The sequence below is a fragment of the Pan troglodytes genome, chromosome 7 (assembly GCF_028858775.2).
Source record: "Pan troglodytes isolate AG18354 chromosome 7, NHGRI_mPanTro3-v2.0_pri, whole genome shotgun sequence".
Taxonomy (NCBI): domain Eukaryota; kingdom Metazoa; phylum Chordata; class Mammalia; order Primates; family Hominidae; genus Pan; species Pan troglodytes.
Genome location: NC_072405.2, coordinates 134,906,886 through 134,931,569, shown reverse-complemented (window position 1 = coordinate 134,931,569; position 24,684 = coordinate 134,906,886). Strand labels below are relative to the sequence as shown.

Genomic DNA, 24,684 nt, shown 5'->3' with positions numbered 1-24,684 from the left:
CTTCCTTACTGATCAGTTATTTTGTTGGTCTGGGTTATAGTTGTCCACCTACTAGCCTTTTGGGTTTTGCCCCTTGGTCTAGATCAAGCTTGTTCAACCTGCAGGCCTCACGTGGCTCAGGATGGCTTTGAATGCAGCCCAACACAAATTTGTGACCTTTCTTAAACCATTATGAGGCCGGGCATGGTGGCTCACACCTGTAATCCTAGCACTTTGGGAGGTCGAGGTGGGGGAATCACTTGAGGCCAGGAGTTCAAGACTAGCCTGGCCAACATGGCGAAACCCCATCTCTACTAAAAATACAAAACTTAGTCAGGTGTAGTAATGCACACTTGTAGCCCCAGCTGTTTGGGAGGCTGAGGTGGGAGGATCGCTTGAACCCAGGAGGCAGAGGTTGCAGTGAGCCGTGATCACACCACTGCACTCCAGCCTGGATGACAGAGTGAGACCGTGTCTCAAAAAAAAATTATATATATACATATATATATATATATATACACATATACATATATATATATACATATACATATATATATACATATATATATACATATATATACACACATATATATATACATATATATATACACACACATATATATATATATATATATGAGATTTATTTGTGATTTTTTTTTTTTAGCTCATTAGCTGTTGTTCATGTTAGTGTATTTTATGTGTGGCCCAAGACAATTCTTCTTCCACTGTGGCCCAGGGAAGCCAAAAGATTGGACACACCTGGTCGAAATCTTTGGGTAAAGCATGGTCTTAGCTAGGGCATCATGATTGAACTTTTCCAGGCCTAAGAACTGAGCTTCCTCTTCTCTTATTAGAATTCAGGTTCACACTCTGATGCCATTTGGAAACACTCTTACTTTCCTTTGAAGACTGTGTTCCGTCACTTCACCTTATAAAATAAAAAAATTCTGAAACACGCCAGTGCGATTGCAGAAGAGGAGTGCCCAGCTTCATGGTCAAGTCTGACGCTCGTGTGTGCGTGTGTGCGTGTGTGCAGAGCTGTGTCAGCCGTGGCTAGTGCTGGCCTCCAGGCATCCCCCGGGGCAGCAGATGGTGTACCCAGCCTTGCCCTGCTCGGTCCAGCCAGAGTGGCAGTGATGCACGCTGAGGCAACTTCTGTGATGCAACACCCGGGCAGTCCTCCAGCCCGCCGTCAAGGTGAAAAGACCCCTGCCAATTCAGGACTTCTGGGCTCTCTGAGAGCAGGGGCTTGAGAGGAAGGAGAGACTATTTTCTCATATAGTGAAACTAAAATATTACAACCTGCCATGAGCTATTGCAGCAGTGTCCCTAAGTGGCCCTGAGCGTCCCATGACACAGTCCCGAGCCCTGGATTTTGTAGGAGCTTTCCTTTTCATTCTTGGCTGGAAGGAAGCTGGTGATGCAACTGTTGTGAGCTCTGAAATATAAAAATTAACAGTCAAGGGGGCCGGGCACAGTGGCTCGTGCCTATAATCCCAGCACTTTGGGAGGTCAAGGCGGGTGGATCACCAGAGGTCAGGAGTTCGAGACCAGCTTGGCCAACATGGTGAAACCCCGTCTCTACTAAAAATACAAAAAATTAGTCAGGCATGGTGGTGGGCGCCTATAATCTCAGGTACTCGGGAGGCTGAGGCAGGAGAATTGCTTGAACCCGGGAGGTGGAGGTTGCAGTGAGCGGAGGTCACGCCACTGCACTCCAGCCTGGGCAACAGAGTGAGACTCAAAAAAAAAAAAAAAATTACAGTCAAGGGAAACCTAGGGTCAAGGTCACTTTAAAAAGCTGTTCAGCCAAGGGCAACGGCCTTCCTGTTTTGAAGGGGTGGGGGCAGAGGATGGAGGCTCACTGGAGTTGGTTTTCATGAGCCTCCCGGTCCCCCAGCTTTCACTTCCATTAAATAACCACGTTGTGGATGCATAACTATTAATAAGTACAAACAGAACCTTCCAGGCAAGCCCTCTGGGCCGCTCCTTCTAGGCCTTTGGTCTTCTGAGATGTTTGGGAAGAAGGCATAATTCTGGCTTTCTTGAAAGCTGCCCTTTGCACTGTTCATTTGCCCTCTAAGTACTGATTTGCCAGCTCCTTAGAGAAAGTGGATATTAGATGTGGGAGGAGTGGGGGTCATGATCTGTTGTCCAGTGTGTCCTTATGGACAGATGCCCCAGCCCAGCCACATTTACTTACTCCGGCCTCTGCCTTCCTGTAGGACTCAGCTTATAGCTACATCACCGCTCTGCCTAATGGGAGCACTGATGTAACCAGTGCTCCTTATTTTCTCTGTAAAATATTCCAGCCCCTGCCTTCAGGAAGCTCACAGACTCTCTCTCTAGCATGCGCACACACACTTCTCACACCTGGGTTGTAGGCTTCACCAGCATCCGCTGTGTGCGCTTATAAACCTTTATATGCCAGTTGCACATACTGTTGTTAAATAATTTAATTATAAGCTATGTAAATGTTTGCAGTGTGAATGTGAAAACCAAGATTTGTCATTTCTACAAAAGAAGTAGAATGTTTAGAAAGATATGATATTAATAAAAGTTACTTTTGCAAAAAAAAAAAGCCATCGAATTAAGTATGGATGAGGCAACTGTAAAAGATTTGGGAACAAAATTTGTAAAAATCTAGGATATTCAGATTGCTTCACAAGAAGCCCAACATGGAAATCACAGATGATGCATTTTGGGTGTGATTTATGCAACAAAGATAGCATGACACACTGGTCAGCATATTTGTTTTTTGTTTGTTTTTGTTTTTTGTTTTTTTTTGTAGTACAACCATCTACGTTTGAGCCTACGCCAGGCAGACCCTTGCAAAGACCACACAGGCAGCAAATGTGGGAGCTGGGCTTTGAAGCCACATTGGCTAATTTCAGAGCTAAGCCTTTCACCCTGTGGTTCTCTGCTTATCCTCCTGCTCATTTAGACGATAGTAAGGAGTCTCTGCTAAGACTCTAGATTAGCCATGGTGAGAGACACTGTTGCTACTGAAACTCTATGGCTTGCAGGCTGCGTGGGGTGTGCCTGCCGTCCAAGTGTGTGGGAAAGAGGAGACAGATGAGAATACAGCTGCCAAGGAGCCCCAAGACCCTTTTGGAGGTCATTTGGGGGAGGAGGGGATCACTTACCTCAATAGGTAAGTTTTTGGTGTGTATCTGTTTTAGAAAAAGATTCCTGATACAGTCACAGGCGAGCCTACACTCACTTTTGTTATATTTGGTGTGTGTGGTAGTTATGTGTCCAGGAACCAAAGATTTCCACTTTACTTAGATCTTTCATTTCTTTTTTCTTTTTCTTTCTCTCTCTCTCTTTTTTTTTTTTTTTTTTTTGGAGACGGAGTCTCACTCTGTCCCCCAAGCTGGAGTGCAGTGGCGTGATCTTGGCTCACTGCAACCTCTGCCTCCCAGGTTCAAGCGATTCTCCTGCCTCAGCCTCCTGAGTAGCCGGGATTACAGGCACCCACCACCATGCTGGCTAATTTTTGTATTTTTAGTAGAGACAGGGTTTCACCATGTTGGCCAGGCTGGTCTCAAACTCCTGACCTCAGGCAATCGGCCCGCCTCGGCCTCCCAAAGTGTTGGGATTACAGGCGTGAGCCACCGCACCCGGCTACTTAGATCTTTTAAACTTGAACCCTAGTGGGTACAGTAATCAATTTCACTGTGGGGGAACGGGAGCTGCTGTTCAAGTGCACAGGGTCCCTTCCATCAGCAGGCGGCAAGGGCAATGGGGAGGGAGCAACCACTGGTGTTAGGGTTCCAGCTGCTGTTTTGTAGACATCTTCAGGGACACTTCGGGGCTGGCTGTTTATTGCTGGTTGGTGTCCAGACAGAAGTCACAAGCCATTGAGTGGTTGGAGGCGGCTTTCTTATCCACTACCCATTCTTCCTCCACTTTCTAGCTGGGTCCCGTGAAGGAGCTCTTCCTAACCAGACGGCTGCGGCCTTAGATCCTGCTGATGCGGCCTCTCAGCCTCCCTCTCCTAGTTATTTGGGTATTTCCAGTATTTTGGGCTCGTACACAAGCTGCCCCTAGTTGAATTAATGCGTCCCTAAGGCCATAGGAGAGGGGGTTAGTGCCTGCTGGCTTTGTGGGGAATGTCAGTTGTGTGTTTTCAAATTAGTGTTTCTTTAATGGCAAGTGGAACATTTTCTTCATTATGAGAACATGCGTTGCCTATTACCTCTGTGCTTATGAAGATGGGGGTAGGCAGTGAACTTAATAGCTTTTCAGAGCTTCTGCAGCGAGGGTTTGCGGGGAGGCCACTGGTGCAGTGAGCATGTCAGGTGGCTTCCCTGGAACAGCACTGGAAACAGTGAGCCCTCCTTATGGAAAAAGGATGCATGTTCCTACGCCAGTGCTCACCAGGGATGAGTTTGCCCCCTGGGGACATTTCTAGTTGTCATGACTTGAGGGGTGTTACTGGCATCTAGTGGGTAGAGGCCAGGGAGACTGCAAAACATCCAATACACAGGACACAAAAAATGATCATTCCTTTTTTTCTTGCTTTTTTCTTTTGAGACAGGGTCTCAGTCACTCAGGCTGGAGTGTGGTGGTGTGATCATAGCTCACTGTAGCCTTGAGCTCCTGAGTTCAAGCAATCCTCTCACCTCAGCCTCCTGAGTGGCTGGGACTGCAGGCATACACCGCCACACCCAGTTAATTATTTATTTATTAATTTATTTGTAGAGATGGGGTCTTGCTGTGTTGCTAGTTGGTATCGCTTAAAGCCAGAAGTTTGAGACCAAACTTAAGTGATCCTCCTGCCTCGGCCTTCCAGAGTGTTGGGATTATAGGCATGGCCATCATGCCTGGCCCAAAATGGTCATTATTGATAACAAAAAATGATCCGGTTCAAAATGTCAGCAGGGCTGAGGCCGAGATACCCCACTCTAGGTGAACTCTCCTGCCCTGCACTCCTCTCCTGCAGAGATGCCTGAAAGCGTTCGCCTCTCCTCTGGTTCTGTCTGGCTCCTAATTAGCCTTCGAGCAATGTCAGCTCTTGGGAACAGCAGAGATGCACAGTGACTTACTGTGACGGCGGCACACTTTCACCAAAGCAGTTCTTCAATCTGGCTTCCTCAGCCCTTCCCCTCCACGCTGCAGAAGCTGGGCCTGACAAAACGTCTTTTCAGTCCTCGCTCGCCACCTGCCCACACTGTAGCCCCCAAGAATGCCTGCCATTAGTCCCCTGCTATGCAGGGAGATGGCAGCTGCCTGCAAATGAGGCAGCTTGGAGGGACAGGACAATGCCACTCGAAGGACCCACTGTCCTGCCTGTCGCTGCCAGGTCTCTGCAGCAAGGGGCAATCTGACTTCGGACTTTAGGGGGCAAGGAAACTTTGCTTTTCTTATTTCCTCCCTACCCCCCCCCAAATATGCATTAAACAATTTGTATTCTGTTTGTGACTTTAATGTGCCTCTTTGTCCTCAGCTGGGAATGTCTCCAGCTTGTCGTAGTGAGAGAGAGCCCTTGGTATCCGTAGAAGCAGGCTTGGATTTTGGCTCTACTGCTGACCAGCAATGTGGCCCTCAGCAAGGTTGTTAACCCTCCTGAGCCTCAGGTGTTTTCATTTGTAACATGGGGCTGATAATGCCTACCACAGAGGGTTGCTGTCAGGACGGTGTTCCCTGCACCATTTTATCTGTGTCCATCCAACCAATCTTTGTAAGCTGCTCAAGGGCCTGGCACCTGTCTTCACCGTCCTTGAAATCACGTTAGTTTTTGCTGCACGGTAGGATGTGGGCCGTGGACTGCAGCGCACCCCCAGAAAGATAGGTTGATGTCCTAATCCCTGGCGCCTGGGAATGTGACCATTTGGACACAGGGTCTTTGCTGATGTAATCCAGTTAGGATGAGGTCATTAAGGTGGGCCCTAATCCAATAGGACTGGGGTCTTTATAGGAAGAGGGAAATTTGGACACACGCACACAGGAATGCCTTCACACGTGTCTTATGGGAAGATGGACACACACAGGCCGTGAGCCTAGCACAACAGAGGCAGAAATTTGAACAATGCAGCTGCAAGCCAAGGAATGCTGGAGTCACCAGCAGCAAGGAGAAGGCAAGGAAGGACTCTCCCTGTAGGTTTCAGAGGGAGCACGGCCCTGCCGACATCTGGATTTCAGATTTTTAGCCTCCAGAACTACGGTTGCTTTAAGCCAGCCAGTTTGGGGTGCTTTGTTACAGCAGCCCCCAAAAGCCAATACAAATACTCAGTGGACGCTTGTGGAGCGTGTGTCTTCATATGCAAAATGGGTGGTGCTGGGCCTCAGCAGTCATGCTTTGACAGCCCAGCCCCTGGATGGTTCACTTCTTCCTTTCCACTGATGATTCCTTCACAGATCACCCACGGATCATACTGGCTGATTTTGTGCTGCTTTATTAGAAAAGCATTTGCTCGTTATGGGAGAAAGTTTTTACATGTACCACGTTGAACCGGGTTATGTTTTTGCCATAAAGTATTTGTGCCTCTCTAAGCAGTGGCATCAAGTGACCAACTTAGATTTCTTTTAGCAACGCGTTGGTTCCTGGTTCTGGGAAGAAGCATGAGAGGCCATTGCTCCTTTCTTTCTTCTCCTTTCAAGAAGCAGAACCAAATCAAAGTGGCTCTAAAAATAAGAAAATGAATATGCTTGCAAAACAGGGGTGCCAGGCCCAGAGGAAGAGCAGGTTCGGGTTGGTGGCTAAGGGACATCACTGGAGACTCAGGCCCTTTCTCTTCTGTCCACAGCAGTGTCATCCTGAGGCAGGTGTCCCCATGGCCATAGGATGGCTGATGGCAGCAGCTGCACAGTCTGCTTCCTTGTTTGTGGCCTGTGGAGCCCTTTGGTGTGTTTCTCTTAAGATCAGGAAAACATTCCCCAGAGGCCTCCCCAGCAGCCTCCTCTCCATGTCTTTGTCCCATCCCCGAAGCAGCCACTGCCAAAGGGGATGGAGTTAGCATCATGGGCCTAGACCGATCATGTGAGGGCGAATGGGTGCTGCAGTCAGCCACAGTGCCCTGCCACACTCTCCAGCTTCACAACTCTTAACTTTTTTTAATGGCCATGATAAGGATGCCCCAAAGATGTCCACGTTCTAACCCCTAGAACCTGTGAATGTTACTGTACGTGGCCAAAGGGGTCTCTGCTGATGTGTGCTGATGTGGTTAAGGGTCTTGAGGCAGGGAGGTGATCCTGGATGATCCAGGTGGGTCCCACGTAATCACAAGGATTCTCATAAGAAGGAGGCAGGAAAATCGGAGGCGGAGAGAGAAGATGTAAGGACAGAAGCAGAGGTCAGAGAAGGGAGTAGATTGCACTGCTGGCTTTGAAGATAGACAAAGGGGCCACGAGCCAAGGAGTGCAGGCAGCCTCTAGAAGTGGGAAAAGGCAAGGAAATAGATTCTCCCCTGCAGCCTCCAGAAGGAATGCCAGCCCTGTGGTACCTGACACCCTGATATTAGACCAGTGAAACTGATTTTGGACTTCTGACTTCCAGAACTATAAGATAATAAACTTCTGTTGTTTTAAGCCACTAAGCTCGTGGTCATTTATTACAGCAGCAAAGGGAAACGAATACAGCATTGTATCTCTAGGCTGACCAGGAATCAATATAGAACTTTGCTAAGATTAAACATCTTGTTTTTATTTTATATCTTTTAAACAAGTATGTGGGGATTAAACAAAATACAAACCCAGTCCCTGGTCCTGCCTCCAGATAGGGCCAGCCTTGTGGTTTGCTCTCAAAATGGTAAATGTCAGTTCCTTTATTCAACACCAGTGCTAGGTACCAAGAACACAGAAGTAGGGCCTTGTCTTCACTCAAGCTTCTGTGTGTGCCTCAGCCAGCCATTTGTTTCCATAAATATGCCCACTCGCAAATGGGAGCTCTTCCAGATGTCTTCTGTCTTTGTAGCTCAAGCCAGTTTCCTCTGAAGCTTATTCAAACCTGCTGATTTTTGTTTAAGTTCTTGCAAGGGTTAGGAAGAGCATAAGATGTTAAGCACTTGCACAGATGGACCTATTTTTAGGGTGCCCCATGTTGCCGAGATCAGCAGTGATTCTAATAGCTCAGTCCTGGGGTCCACAGAGGATGTCATCTGCCTCCTGTCCTCGTGCCAGTTGGACAGAGACACTGCTGTTTGGAAGTTTTCTTTGTGGTTCTTTATTTCCTCTCCTCTCTAGGGCTTCCTGTTCTACAGAGGCACATACATTATGTCTAGAAATTGTTATTGTACCATAGTTCAGCTATTTCCTTTCCTTTCCTTTATTTCTTTTTTTGTTGTTGTTGAGACAGAGTCTCAGTCTGTTGCCCAGGTTGAAGTGCAGTGGCGCAATCTCAGCTCACTGTAACCTCCACCTCCCGGGTTCAAGCGATTCTCAAGCTACTCCTCCCAAGTAGGTGGGATTACAAGCATGTGCCACCACACCTGGCTGATTTTTGTATTTTTAGTAGAGATGAGGTTTCATCATGTTGGCCAGGCTGGTCTCGAACTCCTGACCTCAGGTGATCCGCCCGCCTCAGCCTTCCAAAGTGCTGGGGTTACAGGCGTGAGCCACTGAGCCTGGCCAGTTCATCTGTTTCTGAGAAGCCTTGGGCTTTCCTGGGGATAATAAGTGACCAGTGGCAATCTATGGGAAATACCTGGGAAGGTGACAGAAGCAGTGAAGCAGAGAAACGGAGTGGGGGCACTGACATTTGAGATGATCTTTTCCAACATCATAATTCTATCTTGAGGAAACTGAGGCATGAATTATCCATGAAGCAGCTCTCCATCCCTGAACTCCCTATAGTAGCTTAGCAAGGATGGAGTGCAATCCCTGTGGTACCGATTAGACAGGGCCAGGCTCTAGAAGCAAAATGTGAGAGCTGGCTTTAAAGCACCAACACCCGTAATAGCGTGTAGACCAATAGGTTTGGTGTACATTGTTCTAGGCTCTCGTCTCTGCTCTGTCCCATCTCCCTTTGTCCATCACAAGTGCCATATACCCGAGGGGATAAATGCATAGACGCTGGAGCTTAAGCCTAGGTTTGAGTTCCACTTACTAGCGACGTAACCTGGGACAAATCACTTGGGCATTTTTCCTTTCTATAACATGGGATGGTCACAGTACCGACGCGGCTGGAGGTGCTGCGAGGATTAAATGAGTTGAAGTGCGCAGAGTACTCACAGCAGTGCCTGGCGCATCCTAAGCGCTGTACGTCTTCCTGCAACCTTAAACGTTGTTCTCCAGTGTTTTCAATGACCACGTGCAATTCCATCGCATGGTGGTGCTCTATGGTTGATTTAACCAGATCCCTGTAATGGGATTTTGTTTCCAGTCTTTTGACGCTGTGAACAACATTTCGATGACTACCCTTGTAGGTAAGGACTTTCTTTCACTCTTAATCATTTCTGCAGGTTAAATTTCTGAAATGAGAATTGCTGGGTCAAAGAAAAATATTTCAAGGCTTTTCTTGATAGCCGCTACCACATTTTGCTCCAGGAAAGTAGTAGTTTACACTCTTACCATCAGTGAGTGAGTGTGCCAGTTTCCTTGTGTGGCCGGGTTATTAACTTTTAATCAAACGAAGGCCCAGAAAGAAATAGGAAATATTTCCCGGGGAATAAAACATTCCTCGTCTTTGCTTATATGCAGTAAAAAGCTCAGAACTTGGAGAGCGCAGAAGGCAGGGCAGAGTGTGTGGAAACGGCGCCCTCTGCTGGCTCTCCCTGGTGTGAACAGTGGTAGATGGCAACGCTGAGATGGCCGTGGCATCCCCTGCTCTTTGGAGGCAGGTACATTTTTAAGAGACTCTGGTCATAAAAGTCAGACTCGGGCAACACTTGGCCCTCGCTTGGGTTCTTTTAAAGCAGTGGTTTCAACAGGAGTGATTTGTTGCCCAACACTTGGTACTCTCTGGAGACATTTTGGAGGATCACAAGTCTGGGGGTGGGGTTAAAGGAAGTCTGCTATTGACTTCTGGTGGGTAGAGGCCAAGGATACTGCTAAACATCTCACACTGCACAGCCCAGTCCAGCCCAGCAACAAAGCAACATTCAGCCCAGGATGTCAACATTGTCCAGGTTGAGAAAACCCTGTTTTTAGAGGAATAGAGGCATTGCCCTAAGAAGGTTTCTCTCTTCAGACTGAAATAAAATATAGAAATATTAATATATGGTTTATATGTCACAGTTACTATTATTTGGTTGTAGAAACTTGATGGTTTTGCAAAATGAAATGGAAAACATGTGGAGCTGAAATAGTAAATGGGGATTTCTAAAAGAGAGGGCACAGGAAAATCCAACCCATAGTAATGTCACGAGTACTAATAAGAGAGGGAATGTTCTTCTACCAATTCAACATGGTTAAACCTGCCACAGATCCCTGTGGCTTTCCCCTGAAGGTCTTGTCTGTTAAAAATAGTGCTTTATTTGACACTTTTCCCCAAATTCACAAACACCAGTGTTTTCGTAATGTTCATAATTGTGCCCTCCAGTGTTCAGCGCAGAATTACCATGTGTGGTTATAATTTGCTCTCCCACGCCCCAGTAAATGCTGATTCAAGCATTGTTTTTAAGAGGGAGAAGGAAGAGAAGAGCTTTAAAAATAATGTTAGAGAAGGTGTGCCTGAAGGGGAAAAGTATGATGAGAATTTCGGGAAAATCAAACTGGGCTGCAACTTCCTTCATTATTTGCTGAGCTTGAAGACTGGTGTTGCTCAAGCCCATTTAAAAAATGTCCTATTACTGGCTGGGCATGGTGGCTCACGCCTGTAATCTTAGCACTTTGGGAGGCTGAGGCGGGTGGATCACCTGAGGTCAGGAGTTCGAGACCAGCCTGGCCAACATGGTGAAACTCTGTCTCTACTAAAAAAAAATAAAAAAATCAGCTGGGTGTGGTGGCACATGCCTGTAATCCCAGCTACTTAGGAGGCTGAGGCAGGAGAATTGTTTGAACCCAGGAGGTGGAGGTTGCAGTGAGCCTTGATTGCACCACTGCACTCCAGCCTGGGCAACACAGAAAGATTCTATCTCAAAAAAAAAAAAGTCCTATTACCTCATTTTGCTTTAGCCTTGCTATTCTCTGAATTACTTGTATTCTAGAACATTTGTCTTGAAATAATTAGCTAGCATGGCTGCCTTGGCTGTTCTAAATAATGTTAACAGGATTATTTTGTCAGAATTGTTGAGAAAAACTACAGCTCTTCCCTAAACAGCAGATACTATCTTGATTATCTTTCATGAGAAGTATTTTTCAAACTATAGGTCATGGTCGATTTATAGGTTGTAAAGTCAATTTTTAGATTACAATCAGCATTACAAAAAAAATCAGATGGAATAGAAACTATCACAGAGTGTGGTATATAGTAGGAGCAGCCTTTGGTGATAGTTTGGTGATACAGAAATCTGTCACCATACGTACATACATGTTTACATGTGCCTGTGTGTATGCACACATGGGCATGGTGAGAAGCTTCTAAAGATGGTGGCTTATATTTTACAATGTGGTGAAATCTGACTTGTTTGTAAGGTTCTCTAAAGACCTCCATGATCCCTGCTAGTCTTCTATCCCTCACCTTTGCCTCTGTTGCTTTTTCAGGTGGGACCAGGGAGATTGGATCTGCTCTCACCAGGATGTGCATGAGGCACAGAAGCATTGAAGCCAAGCTGAGGCAGTTTTCGAGGTGAGGAGCATGTTTCGGCCCCGATGGCCAACACCCTTGCAGATTTCAGGTTAAGGAAGCAGTCACGTGTGGCACACAGCATTTAAATCCCCACAATCTGTCTGACTTGGCTCATTCATTGCCTGAGTATTTGTTAGGCATCTGCTGCATACCAGGCACTGGTCGAGGCCCTGGGGGTGCAGCAGATCACCAGCCAGCCAGGCCCCTGCCTTCACAGAGCCTGTGCTCCTGCATGGGTCTTTCCTTACCCTTTGTCTGTGCAAGGAGCCGGTGCAGCCTGCTGAGGTCTTTTGGGCCCCCACTGCCCTGCGGGAGCCTCGTAAGAAGAGGGGCTGCGAAATTGGAGAGTGAGATGTGCCTTGGTATCCTGTGTGCATCCTCCAGACTCACTGAGGGATGTGGCAGCTCACAGACCACTCCACACTGCCAGCTTCCCATCTGGCTTCCAGGCATCCAGAATAGGGAAGAAATGGTAGTAGCTGGCACCGGAATTGGGTTACAAATGTTCAAGTGAAAATGGACATTGCTTTCCAAGCAGATCAGCATCATTCAGCAGTTTTACGTGATTCTGTTTGGGAGACTGCACAAAATGAAGGGGCACACCTTCAGAGACCTTCACCCCTCAGTAACCCCAAGGCTGGCAGTGCAGCTCGAGAATTTTCTGGGTCTCGTCACTCTTCTCTTTCTCCAGACTGTGCATACTTAGTGTATATTTATGACCTGTCATGCCGCATGCACAGCAGAATCTTGTGGGTCTTTTTTAAAAATAGTGATGCTGGGCCCCACCCTCAAAGTCTCCATTGGGGGTGAGATAAGGCCCAGGTGTCATTGCATTTTGGGGGTCCCTGTTGTGCAGCTCTCAGAGGGGTGACCCCTGTGGTTCTGCAACTTGGCTTGTTAATACAAACACTAGAATATCACAGGGAAAATGGGAAGAAGGGTCACTCCCACCAGTCACATTGACAGCTTCTTAGTAGTCATTGAAAAACATTCTTGGGGCCAGGCGCGGTGGCTCTCGCCTGTAATCCCAGCACTTTGGGAGGCCAAGGCAGGCGGCTCATGAGGTCAGGAGATCAAGACCATCCTGGCCAACATGGTGAAAACCCATCTCTACTAAAATACAAAAAATTAGTCAGGCATGGTGGTGTGTTCCTGTAGTCCCAGCTACCTGGGAGGCTGAGGCAGGGGAATCGCTTGAACCTGGGAAGTGGTGGTTGCAGTGAGCCAAGATTGCGCCACTGCACTCCAGCCTGGTGACAGAGCGAGACTCTGTCTTAAAAGAAAAGCATTCTTGGAACATGGCTGTTCTGGAGCCCCGGGGTTTAGATGAGAACGTTTCGGGTAATTGTGATTTAGGTATGTTTTGACAACCACATTTAAATCCTGACAACAGAATGTATCTATTTAATTTCTCCCTTTTTCCCCCCCTGCTTGGTAAAAGCGCTTTAATTGATTGTCTGATAAACCCACTTCAAGAACAGATGGAAGAATGGAAGAAAGTGGCCAACCAGCTGGATAAAGACCACGCAAAAGGTACAGGGGCGAGACGTCTAGCGCATCACTGCACGCTGGGGGGCGCTGTGGGAAGTTGCCAGCTGCTGCCTGGCCCCTCTGCTAGGTTTATTGGTGTCACCAAAACAGCTAAGGGCCCACTGTGTCCCTACTCTCCTGTAGGCATGTCCGTGTCAGGGGATGAGGAGAACAAAGTGATCCCGTTGTGAGGCTGAGTGCTGTTTCTTTGGTGTGAAACAACATTCAGCAGCTGATAGTCTGATCCCTCAGTGGCATGAATTGTATTCAGCTGAATTAAGAATAAATCACAGGGTGGGCGCGGTGGCTCAGACCTGTAATCCCGGCACTTTGGGAGGCCGAGGCGGGCGGATCACTTGAGGTCAGGAGTTTGAGACCAGCCTGGCCAACATGTTGAAACCCCATGTCTACTGAAAACACAAAAATTAGCCAAGCATGGTGGTGGGTGCCTGTAATCCCAGCTACTCGGGAGGCTGAGACACAAAAATCGCTTGAACCCGGGAGTCAGAGGTTGCAGTGAGCCAAGATTGCACCATTGTACTCCAGCCTGGACGACAGGGTGAGACTCCATCTCAAAAAACAAAAAAAAAGAAAAAGAAGAAATCATAGGCCGGGTGCGGTGGCTCACACCTGTAATTCCAGCACTTCAGGAGGCTCAGGCAGGCAGATCACTTGAGTCCAGGAGTCTGAGACCAGCCTGGCCAACTTGGTGAAACCCTATGGCTACTAAAAATACAAAAAGTATCCAGGTGTGGTGGTGCATGCCTGTAATCCCAACTACTCGGGAGGCTGAGACACAAGAATTGCTTGAACCCAGGAGGTGGAGGTTGCAGTAAGCAGAGATTGCACCACTGCACTCCAGCCTGGGTGACAGAGCAAGACACTGCCTCCCCCTAACCCTCCAAAGAAGTGAAAATCATCATGGCAGGTTTAAATGCCGAACATTCATACTTAAGGCATTTCAGCACATTTTGAAAGCCAGACTTTTAATGATATAAGCTTACCCTAGGTCTCCTGCCCATTCTCTTTGTGCGTTGTCCCAGGTAGGTGAGACAAGTCTTTGTGAACTGGTTGAGTGAGTTGTCAGGGACCTTGATGGTATGAGAGGAACTAAGTGTAATCTGCAGAGCAAATAGCACTGATGCTTTCAAGTGAGGGTGTTTGTGTTCCCTTCACACGGGCCAACCAGACCTTCGTAAGAGCTTCTCATCCCCTGTTCAGGTCATTCTGATGCTTTTTACATGCTAGGGGCTGTGGGGGCTACAGAAGGATGAGTGTGGTATCCACTGAACAGAAATAAATTAACCCTGTTACAAAGCAAAGTAAAAGACTGCAATGAAGACCCAACCGGGTGCTCTGGGAGTGTGAATGGTGGCTCCTAAAACAGGCCTCTTTGTGACTATGGGGATGGTTTATTCTGCCTGCTTCAAGCTATATAATGAAAATCATTCTATGTCCCCAGCAACTATCAGTAGCCACCAGAAAGTTGCCGGTTCATTCAAATTATTCACCCCTCCCCTCATCATGCACCTATGCTACTGAGTACTTACCGTATTTCATGCCCGTGCATGCTCTGGAGCCACAGAAATAAATAAGTTGGTCTTGGTTTTTGGTGCACGTCCTTTAACTTTGTCTATCACAGACAATAGACTCCTGAAGTCGTGACTTCATTGTTATTGGAAATCAGTCTTATGTAGAACTTCAACAAACCATTTTGATAAAAGAACCAGGGAGGGTGATGGCTTATTTGTGTTGAGATTCAGAAGTATGGGTACAATAGCCAAATACTTAGCAGTTATATTAAAAAAGTTAATATAGGCCAGGCGTGGTGGCTCATGCCTATAATCCCAGCATTTTGGGAGGCCGAGGCGGGTGGATCACTTGAGGTCAGGAGTTCAAGACCAGCCTGGCCAACATGGCAAAACCCCATCTCCACTAAAAATACAAAAAAAACCAATTAGCTGGGCGTGGTGGCATGCGCCTGTAATCCCAGCTACTCGGGAGGCTGAGACACAAGAATCACTTGAACTCAGGAGGCGGAGGCTGCAGTGAGCTGAGATCGCACTGTTGCACTCCAGCCTGGACAACACAGCAAGACTCCATCTCAAGAAAAAAAAAAGTATATAATCTTTTATCCCCCCTACCCTAACTTGAAGTTAGGGAGAGAGGCAAATTCAGAGGATTAACTGGATCCCATTGTGTGTTAATCACATCATGAATTTTCTTAGGCTCACGGGATTTATCCATCTGTACTTTTCATTGGGTAAAAGAAAATAGAACCATTTGAAATTTTTTTTCAGATGGAAAAGAGTTGATAGTTTATGTTTGGCCCAATTCACTTTGTGTTGGCTGACTTGGCTCATTCATTGGCTGAGTATTTGTCAGGCATCTGCTGCATGCCAGGGACTCGTTGAGGCCCTGGGGATGCATAGGCAACCATCCGGCCAGGCCCCTGCCCTCAGGGAACCTGCTCTCCTGCGCAGGTCTCTCCTCACCCTCTGTCTGTGTGAGGAGCCAGTGCAGACTTCTGAGGCCTTTTGGGCCCCCACCACCCTGCAGGAGCCTCCTTCTTCTCTGTTAAATGTTCCCCTTTGCTGGTACAGCAAAGCTGAGACTTCAAATAGGATGTGTAAGGCCTTTTATAAGAGTAGTTGTGCTGAGCCCATTAGGAGAAGGCAGCAGGTCTTGCAGAGAGGTCTACTCATCCAATAAAACACAGGTCCCTTGATTTTCATGGAATATTTCCCCCTCCTTCCCATTCCCACTGCATACAGAGAAGCATGTCTCAATTTTCTTCTTTGGAGTCACATACAGAGATGAAGAGCCTAGGCCTGAATGTGAATTGAGACCCATTGTCCGGCCTGCATACCTGCTAAGTGGCCTGTCTGCACAGGGGCCAAGAGGTTGTGGGGTACAAAGCTCCTAACTCCCAGCCTCGGTGACACAGCACTTCCTTCATCTTTTCGATTCAGCCTTTAACTCAGGGAGCGCGACCCGAGTAGCAGCCACACGCAACCCACTCTGCTAGCCCAAGATGCTCAGACATGACCCAGGCACTGCTGCGTCCCCTGGGGAGCTTGTAGGGGGAGGGAGGAGAGACTGTAGGGCAGAGCACAGGATGTTGGGGGAGAGAGATACAGGGAGCCCCAGAGGTTGGAGAGGTTTGGTTGAGGAATTAGAAAATGAGGCACCATTTGGAGGGATCCCAGTAGGTGGACAAGGTTTCATCATGTTGACGTTAGAGCAGTGAAGGGGCCCTAGCCAGATAGAAAACCGTGCAGATAGGCAGGGAAGATGGGGGAGTGGCCAGAAAAGAGTGGAGAGCTGCCACGCTGCACAGTGATTCCAGGTGTGTATAAATAGGCTTAGGGCCAGTAGAAGGGAAACCTCAGAGCTGGCTGCAAGGGAGCTGGCCAAGGTGAAATGTACAGCAGCTGGCAATTAATTGACTGTGAGGGCAGCAAAGGGAAAAGTGTCACAGGTGACCATCATCCCAGGTGTCTATGTCTGGGTGATGAGGATGCCAGCAACAGAAATGGGGCAGTCTACGAATGGGCCAGTGGTGGAGGAGGAAGTGCTTGGCAGGGGATGTGGTGCACTTGGACTGCCCCTCTGAGGTGTTTGTGGTATCTAGCCACAGGATTCATGCTGAAAGTAAGGCAGCTGGTTCTTCTTGCCCAGTCTCCCCACTGTGTGTTCTAGCTTCTCCTGCTCTATGAGACACTTTTTCTGGATTTTAACATCTGCCCAGCATCTTTTCCACATAGGGTTTTTTTGTTTTTTGTTTGTTTGTTTGTTTTTGCAAAACACTGTGGATTTGGGCCTTGGGAAAGTAGATAATATTGAAAAATCTTTCCAGATACTTGAGCTGAGAAATTGTTAATTTTTTTCATTTTTACTAAAGTATTCCCGGCCAGGCGTGGTGGCTCATGCCTGTAATCCCAGCACTTTGGGAAGCCGAGGATCACTTGAGGTCAGGAGTTCAAGACCAGCCTGGCCAACATGGTGAAACCCCATCTCTGCCAAGTACAAAAATTATCTGGGCGTGGTGGTGGGCACCTGTAATCCCAGCTACTCAGGAGGCTGAGGCGGGAGAATCGCTTGAACTCGGGAGGTGGAGGTGGCAGTGAGCCAAGATCATGCCACTGCACTCCAGCCTGGGCCACAGAACAAGACTCTGTCTTAAAAAAAAAAAAAAGTATTCCCAAACGGAGCCTCCCTTCAAAGCTGGTATGAGTGAATATGACAGGGCAAGACCACTGTGCATTTTGTTTTCGTGTCTCTAGCCCCTTTGTTGTAAATGTCATCATGAGATTATCATATTGTATTCTGATAAAGCCATTGACGGCATGTCACAGTTTATGCTTTCTGTGATAAACGTAATGGCTGTTTCCTACCTAACATATTTTCTGTTAAGCAAAGTGGTAAAATTGTTCCATATTCTGCTTTCTCTCAGAATATAAGAAAGCCCGCCAAGAGATAAAAAAGAAGTCCTCGGATACGCTGAAACTGCAGAAGAAAGCAAAAAAAGGTAACTCCTAAAATTCTGCCACTGATGTTACTTCCTGATGGAGTACTTGATTTGTTTTTGAAGTGAAAGGTGTTCACTTCAGAGACTTCCTTAAGTATGACGGCCCTGGAAAACAGATGGGAGCAAATAGGACCTATCTGAGTTCACATTCTCAAAGTGCAGAATAGGTATTAATTTGAGGCCTTTGCCAAGTGGTACTTGACGTGTTCCTTCCCCCACCTTTGTCTTCCAAGTTTAACAGTTTCCATGCCTATTGTGCTGCGTAATGATACCTATAAATTTCTTAGAAGCCTTGGGATAATGCAGAAAGGCCTTTATGCAAATGTTCTCTAGTAATTATTACAGAAATTATGTCATTTTCTCCTGCAGCTTTCACAGCCTATAATCTTCAAAACCCTTTATTAAGTCTTGTGAGAATGCTAGGAATGGGTGCAGGGGAAGCTGGGAGTCATGGCCATACAGGGGATTTTCCATGGTGTTCATGAGGGAGGAACTTGATAATCTACCACTGAGCAAAACGAGGCAAGATGCCTTTCCCCCACATCCTTGTTTATCCTCCTTCACAAACCAATGAATCGTCAGATCTTTGACCCACCTTTGTTCCTCCAGAATGGACTGGGAGTTTGAAGAGAAAAATCTAGCAGCATCCACTTTGCAAGCACTTGTGACATTTTACTACCACCTAAAAATGTAGGGACTTTCTCCTGAGCTAGAGAAGGTGACATTCCTTCCAGTCTATTCTTCTTTGACACCAAGTTTCTGAATCTGCTGCTTCACAACTGATAAGATGGGATTCTTCTGTCAGGCTGCTCTTTGGGTGGTGTTTACCATTAATTTGAGACAAGCTTTTCGAGTTGGGATCCCCCAACCTGAATTTTCTCTCCCCTAAACCAGCAGTTCTCTGTTGGAAATAGAAGACACATTTGTAGAGATGGGATTGTGGAGGGTGGTGTGTAGTGGGGTGATGATAGGACACAGTTTTTAACCTTGAACATTTCTATAAAATGAGCCCCCCACCCTGAATTTTCACAACAACCATAAACCCATTTTGAGATAAAGGCAGCAGAATTTTCACCCACAATCAGATTTTCCATCAGCATTGGCCCCAGCAGTTTCTTTCGTATGTTTTATTTTAGTCTGGAGCTTCTCAGATTTGTATCCTATCTAACCAGGGCACCTGGGAGCTAGTGTTTGACAAGTAATAGGGTTTGTGACATAGTAACATTTTAGTGACTGTAGAGGTAAGCATTTATAAGTAAAATTACTACCATATTCCATGAGGTCTGAGGCCCGGAGGAGAGCAGGCTGGTCACAGTTCGGGGCTGAACTCCACATAACTGACAGGTTGGCAGCTTTGAGAGAGGAAGGATTCCTGGGCTGGGAGAGGTGGTCCAGGGAAGATGCTTAGGCTTAGAAAAGGTTTGGGAGTTTGGTGAAAAGGATGAAGGAAGAAAAAGTGGCTATTTTCCCTCAGCTCTTCCACCACTCAGTTTTCAGAGGCCCTAAGTTCTTGGCTACAGTGATAATCCTTTTATCTAAGTTCTGCATGGAGGCTGTCCTCTGTCACTCAAAGTCACTGGCATTGCCCAATTAGCAGAATTTATACCTCTGGGTGAAGCCTGATAGGGTGATTGCAATGCAACATCAAAAGAAGTTTCTGGCAATTAGACCTTCCTAGCACTGGCTCGGGCTGCCTGCAGGATAATGAGCTCCCTATCAAGGCTGGATAGGAAGATTTGGGACCCATAGAATGCTGGACTGTGCGTAACATGAAGAGAGGCATCTGGCCCTGGGACTTGGGAATGACTGGCATTCATTCTTAGGGCACATTGGCCTGACGGATGAGAGAATGGAGGCTGGGATCAGGGGTTTCTGAAGCATCTGTCTTCTCAGCCACAGCCTCACACCGGCAGTCTCTGGCACCGTGTCTTTTCCACATGGTGGACTTAGGTCCATGAGATCGGTCAGATCCATAGCTTGGAATGTTCTAGAGAATTTCTAGTTACTTCAAGATACCACCAGAAAATAATTTTTATTTCTATCCTTTATAAATATTTTTTTCTAAAATCAGTAAGTGCAGTTTTGGACCAGGTGTTCTATTTGTATACTTCTGGGATGAAAGCAGCCTTCTGAAAGGTACTAGAGTCACATTCGGACTGGAATCTTTTATGGAGAGCTCTCCTAGGAGGCATATGTATGGCTGAGAGTGGACTGAAGAAAACACAACTCACTTAAGGGCTGGAAGAAATCTGGTTATTTGAGGCTTTCAGTTGTTTAGGGGTCTGGTTAGCTGACATTTCCCTTTCTACTAGAACACCTCGAGGGATCTGTTTCATCTCCTTCAAGTGGCAGATTCCCGGACCCTCGGTTTGTAAAGTGTTAGCAGTTCCTTTTGACACACCACGTGTTCGGATGGATGAAGGTTTTGGATACATTTTTTTTTTGTCCTGATAGACGGAATCTGATGTATGCAGCCAGATAATCACTTCCTTTTTAATACGTTTCCAGGAGATTCTCAAGCAGCTTCCTGCCATGCCTTTTTCAAAAACTCTGATCTTTGATCTAAAAATTCTCTGGACTCTCCTTTTAGCATTTCAAGTGCCTTTGTGCGTGTAAGCATGGTTTTACCACCATCCTTGACGTGGGCAGACACACACGGATGTGATTTTTGTGAGCGGCTCACTTTCCTTCTTACTCTGCAGATACCACCTTTTATCACATTCTTCGACTCTTTCTTACTATATAGAGAGGTGGTTTGTAATCTAAAGGTGTTTAAATATTTCCTTCAAGAAACTTTCAATGGTTTGCCTTTGGTAGGTTTTATCTCAAAATCATTTTTTAGCAGCTTGGGATATGCTATGGCTGTGGATGAGTGTGCCTGTTTTTCTTGAAGGCAAGCTTGTCAGATGCCTACTAGAAGTAAACACGAGGCAAGGAGTTAGCCAGTCCTCACCCTCAGAGAAATTCTGGGCTCGTGCACAGGGTCAAGAGCATGGGGCAGAGCCAGCATTGCCGACAGGTGGAGGGACGGAGGCGGCAGGATGCTGGGGAGATAGTGTGGAGCGGACCCAGTAACCCCAGGCTCTGAACAGTGTCTCTTGAGCCCTCTTCCTGCTCCATGATAATCAGCTTATTGCCTTGGAGGTCTTGGAGTTGACCACGACCCAATGGGGAAAAGTAAGAGAGAGCATCAGAAATGAGAGGCGTTTTACATTGTATTTACCTACGTGTGCCACCCAACCGTACGAACTCAGCAGCCTTATTCTCATTTAACTCCCATGTTACTATCAATGTGAATTAAAAATTAATTCCGGGCTGTGCGCGGTGGCTCACGCCTGTAATCCCAGCTCTTTGGGAGGCTGAGGCGGGTGCATCATGAGGTCAAGAAATCGAGACCATCCTGGCCAACATGGTGAAACCCCATCTCTACTAAAAATACAAAAATTAGCCAGGCGTGGTGGCGGGCGCCTGTAGTCCCAGCTACTCGGGAGGCTGAGGCAGGAGAATTGCTTGAACCTGGAAGGTGGAGGTTGCAATGAGCCAAGATTGCGCCACTGCACTCCAGCCTGGGCGACGGAGGGAGACTCTGTCTCAAAAAAAAAAAAAAAAAAAAAAATTCTGGTAAAGCCTTCTGTTTCCATCTGTAACTACAAAAAGTTTATAAGGGATTTTTAAAAATAATAAAGGCCAGCATTCATTAGGTGCTTATTATGGTCATTGTTCCACTTATTACCATGATGTCATTAAATCTAAGAAGTCTTGATTTTTTTTTTTTTTTTTGAGTCAGCATCTCACTAGGTGGCCTAGGCTGACCTCAAACTCCTGGGCTTCAGGGATCTTCCCGCCTCAGCCTCCCTAGTAGCTGGGATTACAGGCACACACTACTGCACCCAGCAGGGACTTTTCTTGAGAGAGAGAGAACTGGAACATTATAATATGTTAACTGCACAGCTGACATGTAAATAGTTGACTCTCTCACTTTCCACTAGAGGCTGCAAAGCCAATGTTATAAATGTAATAAACAGACTCACAGAGTTCTATACGAGCATAGTATTTGCTGTTATACTACAATTTTAAACTCTTTAATTTTTTTTTCCATTTTCATCCCACCCTAAGCTTTGTTTCCTAGGAATTTCCTAGATATTTTTCAAGTGATGGTAAATGACACTCGAAAGGTTTTCTTGCCAAAGCTTGGCTTCTTCTGGGTATATATTCTTCATCTCTCTTTTTAAAAATCCTTGCTGTCTTCTCTAGGGGTGGTCATTACTAACTGGGAGGGTTTTGTTTAGATGAGAAGGAAGGAAGATATTAGTAAGGCAGAGAAGGGGAATGTGGATGTGGGTTTAATCAGCCCTAATAGAAAATTTGGTGGCGAGCCATGGACTGTTTAACACATGAAACAAAGGTAAGACTGCTGCTGCTTGAATACCAGTTTGACTTTATTATTTTCCTTTTTGTGTCAATTGTGTATCCTGCACTTTCTCACCGTGTGCCCCCCCCGCCAGTGGACACTCTTGGTAAGTCTACCATCCCAAATCTCTGGTGGCTGCTCACGGTGTGGTCCTTGCTGTGGGCTTTCCGTGGTTGTCCAGACCTCTGCTAGCTGCCCAGGTTTTCCTACCAGCTCAAAACAATCAACTGTGCCTACCTAATTTTCCACAACTTTAAGAAAATTGTGTGTGCGTTGTGTTTTAATTGTTTTCTTTTTTGGATGTTTAGCCATTTACGATGTTAGCACAACACTCTGAGAGCCTTTGAATCATCGTAATTCAATATTAGACTCATGGAAAAAAGAAATACAGAGTGACTTAAACTGTCATTTCCACAGTCAATAAGCATTTTCGCATACATATATACCTGCGTATATATGTATGTATATATTTATGCCATAAACAAAACAGAGCTGCAAGCCTCAAAATAATTCTCAAATCAGATTTGGTTGTGTTAAGCTTGCAAAACATCTTTAACTTTGTCCTGTCTGCAAGACCATATAGTTCTTTCCATAACCAATGATTCATTTTTTAAAAAATAAATCAACAGTATTTCTTATTTCAGTAGAGTTTGTGAAATGTTTCATTTCAGAAGTATCAGATCTTCCAATTAAGTAATCAGAATGATTCTTCTTGACTGAATGTTGAACTTCACTCTGTGGATGATCATGCTGCCAAAACTTCAAGTTGCTTTTGGAGTCTTGTCGCTGTCCCTCTGTCCTGGGAGGTCTGTCTGCGAGGTGTCTGTGTGGTTTATCTTGCCTGAGTGTGCCCAGGTGTTCCCTGAGCATTTTACTGAACAGCTCCAAAGAGGCTTTTGAAGTGGCTTCTGTCATTTACAGCAAACCCAGTGCACAAATGTCTCCTTTGATGGTTGGGGCTGACACGGCCCACTATCTTAGGGGACACTTGTCTGCCTCTATTTCCCCTCATGGCGATGTTGGGCTAGTGGTTCCCCAACTTTAAAAAGGATCATCCTTTCCAGTTCTCAACATTGTGATTATGAAACAGCTTGCACAGTTTCTAGTAAACCTTTGGAAGGAAGGTAAGACACAGCCACTGTTTTGCTTATTGCAGTAAAATTCACATCACAGAATTTATCATTTTAGCCGTTCTAAAGTATAAGTTTCAGCGGCTTTTAGTACATTCATGGTGTTATGCAACCATCGCCACTATCTAATTTCACAACATTTTCATTATCCCCGAAAGACACCTCATGCCCGTTAAGCAGTCCCTCCCTGTTTCACAGTCTCCCCACCCGCGCTGACCCTGACAACCACTCATCTGCCTTCTGTCTCTGGATTTGCCTATTCTGGACATTTTATACAAATGGAATCATATAGTACACAGCCTTTTGAGGACACAGTCCCTTGAGTCTTGAGTTTTACTGGAACCTTTGCCGAGAGCCTGACATGAGTCAGTTCATGGAGTAAATAGAGCATTTTATTTATTTGAAATGATGGGAGGTCAGTTTGGAATGAATAAAGAAACTGTATAGCCTTTTGACTTTGTAAGTTCTAAAGATTCTGCTTATCTTTCAAAGAGAAATCTCTGCAACCCCCTTTAATTTTTTCTCTTGTAGGGGCTGGTTCATAGGCAAAGCCACAGTGAATTTGGGTATAAATACACAAGAAAAGCCATATGATTTGTAGCTCTCATAAATGTTTAAAATATGTATACAGAGAGAAAAAAATAATTCTTTAATTATTTTTAAGAATTGGCTTGGCTGGGCGCGTTGGCGTGGTGGCTCATGCCTGTAATCCCAGCACTTTGGGAGGCCTAGGTGGGCAGATCACCTGAAGTCAGGAGTTCGAGACCAGCCTGGCCAACATGGCAAAACCCCATCACGATCAGTGACACGATCTCGGCTCACTGCAACCTCCGTCTCCTGGGTTCAAGCAATTCTCCAGCCTCAGCCTCCCAAGTAGCTGGGATTACAAGTGCCTGCCACCACACCCGGCAGATTTTTCTATTTTTAGTAGAGACGGGGTTTTGCCATGTTAGGCAGGATGGTCTTGAACTCCTGACCTCGGGTGATCCTCTTGCCTTGGCCTCCCAAAGTGCTGGGATTACAGGTGTGAGCCACCCTGCCAGCCAGTGCTGGGATGAATATAAGCAAAAGGTGTAACCTGGGGGCAGAGAGGAAGGAGCCTCACTAAGCCTGGGGGTAGGGTAGTGATAATGAGGAGGAGCATGAGGGGTCAGCTGTTGAAAAATGAGGAGGGGATATTCAAGGTAGAGAGGACAGCGTGCACCAACACATGGCTCTTGTCATTTAGAAAGGAGCACCAGCAACAGTGGTGAAGGGTAGACGTGTCACACTGTGTGTGTGATGCTCCAGGGACAGCCTTGAGGCAGGGCTGTCGTCCCACCAAGGGTGGACTGTGTGCATAGAGAACCATAGTGACCCCTGGCTACTCAGCCTCTGGCTTCCTGGACCGCGTCTCCCCACCCCACACTGACCTGCCTCCAGAATGGTTCAA

At 46.4% G+C, this 24,684-nt stretch overlaps 1 protein-coding gene across 14 annotated transcripts in view; it reads left to right on the top strand.

Annotated features, from left to right (window-relative positions):
• The window catches only part of MTSS1 (MTSS I-BAR domain containing 1), a 177,625-nt gene that overhangs the window by 125,653 nt on the left and 27,288 nt on the right, over nucleotides 1–24,684 (top strand). For 7 of the 14 annotated variants that reach the window (XM_016959836.3, XM_009455892.4, XM_009455891.4 and 4 more), the window contains exons 4-7: nucleotides 11,566–11,650; nucleotides 13,092–13,183; nucleotides 17,637–17,711; nucleotides 22,217–22,228. In XM_016959836.3, coding sequence (XP_016815325.1) covers nucleotides 11,566–11,650; nucleotides 13,092–13,183; nucleotides 17,637–17,711; nucleotides 22,217–22,228 — 264 coding nt within the window. The remainder of the gene's footprint in view (nucleotides 1–11,565; nucleotides 11,651–13,091; nucleotides 13,184–17,636; nucleotides 17,712–22,216; nucleotides 22,229–24,684) is intronic. The other 7 variants (XM_063816552.1, XM_054657468.2, XM_054657469.2 and 4 more) reach the window with 1 other exon arrangement.